At 39.2% G+C, this 5,408-nt stretch overlaps 1 protein-coding gene across 1 annotated transcript; it reads right to left on the bottom strand.

Moving 5' to 3' along the window:
* Positions 1 to 4,321: 4,321 nt before the first annotated feature.
* On the bottom strand, positions 4,322 to 5,169 carry LOC133420528 (C-type lectin domain family 2 member D-like). The gene is made up of 4 exons (XM_061710222.1): positions 5,096 to 5,169; positions 4,760 to 4,993; positions 4,417 to 4,541; positions 4,322 to 4,333 (listed from the first exon to the last, which is right to left on the bottom strand). The coding sequence occupies exons 1-4, from the start codon at positions 5,133 to 5,135 to the stop codon at positions 4,322 to 4,324; spliced, it is 411 nt and encodes a 136-aa protein (XP_061566206.1). The 5' UTR covers positions 5,136 to 5,169.
* Between the last annotated feature and the right edge of the window lie 239 nt (positions 5,170 to 5,408).

Raw genomic sequence — 5,408 nt, 5'->3', positions numbered from 1 at the left:
GTTTGCAAGAACCAAATCTACCACCTTCTGGCTCCAGATGGTTTCTGAGAAAGCTTTCCCAGATCTGAAGAAAGTGGCACTGTTTATCTTGACCATGTTCGGCTCCACATACAGCTGCGAGGCAGCGTTTTCTACAATGAACATAATAAAAAATAAATATCGTTCCAGGCTCACCAATGAGCATCTGCACATGAGCATGAGAATGGCTCTGACCTCCTTTAAGCCCAGATTTAAAATGTTGGTTGGGCAAGCCAAAGCTCAATTCTCACACTGAGCAAAAAAGTGGGGGAGTGGGATATAAGAAGGGAAGAAAGTAATACTCTAAAACTGTTCAATTGTTAAGATCTAAAACTGTTCAATTGTTAAGATCTAAAACTGTTCAATTGTTAAGATGTGTTGAGATTTATTATCTTTAAAATTGGTTGAGACTGTTGAGTCAAGATGTGAAACATAAAAAGGGAAATTCAAGCTTTTCCTCCATTTATTTTATTTTTCTGAAGTTAAGCACTTTATTTGAACATGCAATTTTCATTTATTTTATTATTATTTATTTTCTATTATTTTGAAATGCAGCCCTTCTTTTATTTAGTTAATGAGAAAACATTATTATACCATTATTATATATCTGCAGTCATACATTTCTGTTCAGTTCTATGTTACATGTCTATGTGACAATAAATATTATCCAAAAGTTTTTGAATCGTACTGAATTAATTTGATTTGACAGGCAGGTATTGAGTACATGCAGATGTTAATACAACTACTAGGCTACTTAAATATATATCACACTAAATAGTTAGACATTATGATCTTCCGGACCTTTGCTTCAAGAAATTTTCTCTAACCGGACCTCTTAAGGTTTTAGTTGAATACCCCTGCTCTAGGAACTACAAATAAACTTGCCCTCTGAGAATGGAGAGCTCTGCCAGGAACATAAGGTACTATCAGGTCTTGCAAATATCGTGGAGTTAGGCCGTTTTGGGCTTTATACGCAAGTAGTAAAATTTTTAATTGGATTCTGAATTTTACGGGTAGCCAATGGAGCGAAGCTAACACTGGAGAGACGTGGTCTCTCTTGCTGAATACTGTCCGCACTTGCGCTGCTGCATTTTGGATCAGCTGGAGGATATTCAGGGAATTACTTGGACATCCTGCTAATAACACATTACAGTAATTTAGTCTAGAAGATACAAACACATGAATTAGTTTTTCTGCATCACTCTGCAAGAGGATTTTCCTAATCTTTGTGATATTACAGAAATTTAAAACGCTGTTTTACAAACTTGATTAATACACGGTTTAAACGACAAATCCTGATCAAAAATAACTCCAAGGCTTCTCACAGTTGTACTGGAGGCCATTGGACCACCATCTAATCCCTTCCTAAGGTACTTTGGACAAAAATAATGACCTCTGTTTTATCGGAATTTATAGGCAAAAAATTTGTGGACATCCAGTTTTTGATGTTCCTCCATACTTATTTACATGATTTATAACCCTTAACATGTCCACATCCATGAGTTTGTGTGAGTAAATCAGTTAACTATAAATGTTTAGTGTCTCACCGAGACTCGCTACTGATAACTGATGACTTGTTGACATGGCCGTTTTTTTGCAATATGGGCATGGGCCATATGGGCGACTGCCCTGGGCGCAATCCGGGTGGGGGCGCAAAAAAAAAAAAAAATTCTCTGACAGTTCCATCTCAAATCCATTCAATGGGCTGTTATTGTCACATCAACTTGCTGCTTGCTGAGAGTCGTATGTGTGTGTGTGTGTGTGTGTGTGTGTGTGTGTGTGTGTGTGTGTGTGTGTGTGTGTGTGTGTGTGTGTGTGTGTGTGTGTGTGTGTGTGTGTGTGTGTGTGTGTGTGTGTGTGTGTGTGTGTGAGGAGCGCTGAGTTTTGACGCTGCGCAATACGTCTCTTAATGCTCTGTCGAGTTGCTTATTAAAACCACGTTAACTGAAGACAAAGGTCTCGTTATAGTGCAACCACTACGTTGTAGTGGATGTAGAAGAACTTCCCTGACCTCCCATCAAAGTCCATGACTCTGCTTGAGCTGCTTACTTTCTTCCATGAGAAAGAGCTCACAGAATCTACCCCAGTCTGTGGACTGCACTCAGAATTGGTCTGACCTTCCAGTGATAGTAGCGGAAGCAGAAAATAGTTTTTCCATGCTGAACCTTATTAAAATATACTTGAGGTCCACTATGTCACAGGAGCGTCTCTCTGGACTTGCCATCATCAGCATCAATCACACAGTTGCACAACAGATTTCGTATGATGATGTAATTGATGATTTTGCTGCAAAGAAGGCTAGAAAAGTCAAGTTCAAGATTGCACTTTACCACTTTACACCTGTTGTGAAAGGGTGAAAGAGCCAGGTTAAAAAATCGGCTACAGTCTGAGCACTCAATTCAGATTATGTGAATAAGCCTAATTGTATTTTTTTGTTATTCATTTTATTTTATTCTTTAGTTATACATTTGAATCTGTGAAGGATTAGTTTAATTTACACAGGGATTTTTTTTATACAAATAATTATATTTCATTTATTTGTCTTATTCCTTTATTTATTAAAGATACATGGCTGTGCATTGATGCAATGTGTTATTTCTTTTCTTTGCTGCAGTTCGCCCAGGATGCAAAAGTAGCCAGGACCGCCTCTGCTTGTTGACATGGTTTTAAAAAGGGACAGAGAGACCAGAGATGTTTTAGCCTTCTGAGCAGGTGCAGGGGAAAAATATTTTAAAAAGTTCAGTGGGATTTTTATTATTGCCCCATAGGCTTGTCCCTGGACCACAAGGAAACATTTGCAGGGTCGGAATATTGAAATAAAACTGACTTCTGCACTTGTGTGCACAAATGTATCTTGATTACAGCTGTTAAATCAACTGCATTTCTGGTATGTGCATTTCTTCATCACGCGGGTGCATCATTTCTAGAATCCTGACTGTTAGAACAGAACTATTGAAGCCTCCCAACCCGAGCTCAGTGATTACAATCAGGGAAATCATCAGGGTAAATATATTTTATTTGAGATGTAAATGCAAAATATGCATTTAGACAAAATGTTCATGTTTTAAAGAGGAAGTAGTGATTGTAAATATGTAAATATAATTAACATTCATGATATTTGTTGTTCAATTAAAACATCCATTACCATCCAATTTTTATTCACAAATAAATCTAAGTCATGAACATCATTTTATACGTTGTAGGAATTTGAATTTTTACGACCAAACAGAATGTTTTAATTAATGTTTGTACATGATAAAATGTCTCTTAGCTGGTTTCAAAAACCTCCAGCAGTAGTTTGTGCTTACATGGAGGCCATCTCATCACCTGGACGCCATCACATCCCAAATACATTCAATAGTTTATTAGTCAATTTAAAAGAGCAAAACAAAAAAGGAAAGAACTGTCAGCGTACAATGACTCAGCATAAACATATGTATTTAGACAAAGTAATGGTTATGGATGAAAACATCCGACCCACTTTGTGTCACACAGTTAACAAGTTAATGTCACAAACAGTGAAGAGAAAACTATGAAGTTAACCTCCATCACACATGAATTCAATTCAATTAATTCAATATTATTTAAATAGCGTCTATTATAACAGAAGTTGTCTCTAGGATCTTTCCAGAGACCCAGAACATGAACCCCGAGCAATAATAACATAAACAATGGCAGGTAAAAACTCCCCTAATGGGAATAAGCTTCATTACTGAATCTGGGTTTCTATCTCACAACTCGCTCTTCTTTCTTTTCTCCTCCTTGTGGAAGACTTGTCCATCAGGCTGCTCTCTCCACTTCAGGGTGACTCCGGTCACTCCCTCCTCCTCCAGTCTGTCCTGGAGCTGGGAGACACAAACAGGACACACTTTCAAACACAAACTGAATCTATGTTGGTTGTTTTATTGTTATAAATGCTTCCAGAAATTAAACCATTTCAATCCCACACTTGCCTGTTTCAGGAGATCTGCTTTCACAACAGGATCCTCCAGGTCCACAGAGTCCTCCACCTTCAGTCTCATCTTCACCACCTTCTTCATGACTGGTGTTGAATGGGAAGAGAAATAAAACATGGTTTTCTACTAAAAACAGAAATATCAGTACATATTTACTTCACACATTCTTCAAATTGTATAAGTTGTTCTATGTGTACTCCCTAAAACACTCACTGGGATAACTGTAGCAGACAAATGGTAATTTAGTTTCACAGGGCAGAAGCTTCCATCTTCCTGATCTGCTTGAAGATGTAACACCACAAATAACTTTCAACGAGTTGAACCGATTATAAGAAGCCTCCCAGTTTTCAAAGAGGAAGCTGCTCCCATCAGACCAGTAAAAGGTTGGATCTCTATACAAGCCGATCCAAGCCCGGTGTCCAGCAGGTACTTTCTGCCTGACCGTCTGACTCTCTGCATCATTCCTCATGGTGGCCAGGTCTATGAATTTCCCCCTGCAGTAACTCTGAGCGCTGGACCAGTTCATCGCTTCGTTCACAAAAACATATTCAGGATTCTGCTGCGATCCTGCAGATAAAGTGATACAAGAGGAGGGTAGTTGGGTTCAAAACAGCTTAAAACTGTAACATGCTCCATACTCTTACCTTGATAACAGAGGAAGTGTTTGCTTGACTGGCAATTATAATCCCCCCATGCATCAAAGTATGACATGTCCCCACAGAACTCTTGGCATGAGTAAAAGCTTGGTTGGCCACTTGCCCAATTCCTGTACTCAGCCCCGGTACCATTGAACCCATCAGACCACTTCCAGTCTATTTCATGGTTCAGACCGATCCAGACGTCAGAGCTGTAACCAGCAGATGAAAGTGTGTTCATGAGTTGGTTCAGTTCCTCAGAGTTCTGGATGGTGGCCAGGTCTGTGTATGTCTGTCTGCAGTAGGTCTGAGCTTCAGTCCAGTTCAGAGACTGACCAACGAAGTGGTAGTGACGGACGAGGCAGGTGGAGAGGATGAACCACTCTGAGAGAAAATATCAACATCCTTGGTTACAAAATGTCGCATGAAACTAACAATATAACTCGATAATAATCATTACTAGACGTTAACAGAGGACTCACTGACCTGAGAGAAACAAAACACCCAACAAGATCCTCTCCATCATGATGCTGCTCTGAAGACTGAGGACCGAGACTCTGCTCTTATTATTTAAATAAAGGAAATCTCCACTCCCCCTGTTTTTTAGAGCAAGAGCATTTGTCTGTTTTGTTGGGAAGTTTTTGTTATGCAAAAGGTGTTACGAGGCCGAGTGTAGGGAAATGTCCTTACAAACACGAGGAAACTGGACCATATTACACCGGTCATGAAATCACTGCACTGGCTTCCAGTGAGTCAAAGGATAGAGTTTAAAATCTTACTGCTGGTCTACAAAGCACTG

This window comes from Cololabis saira, chromosome 20 (genome assembly GCF_033807715.1).
Source record: "Cololabis saira isolate AMF1-May2022 chromosome 20, fColSai1.1, whole genome shotgun sequence".
NCBI classification, from domain to species: Eukaryota; Metazoa; Chordata; class Actinopteri; order Beloniformes; family Belonidae; genus Cololabis; species Cololabis saira.
Note: the sequence above shows the minus strand (reverse complement) of the source record. Positions and strands in the feature narration are given on the sequence as shown.

Excerpts from the sequence above, each read along its gene's own strand:
- LOC133420528 (XM_061710222.1), bottom strand. The coding sequence starts at position 5,135 with ATGATGGAGAGGATCTTGTTGGGTGTTTTGTTTCTCTCAG. Across the intron at positions 4,994-5,095 it reads GGGTGTTTTGTTTCTCTCAG|AGTGGTTCATCCTCTCCACC; the intron begins GTCAGTGAGTCC and ends ATTTTCTCTCAG. Across the intron at positions 4,542-4,759 it reads GTGGTCTGATGGGTTCAATG|GATCGCAGCAGAATCCTGAA; the intron begins GTACCGGGGCTG and ends CTTTATCTGCAG.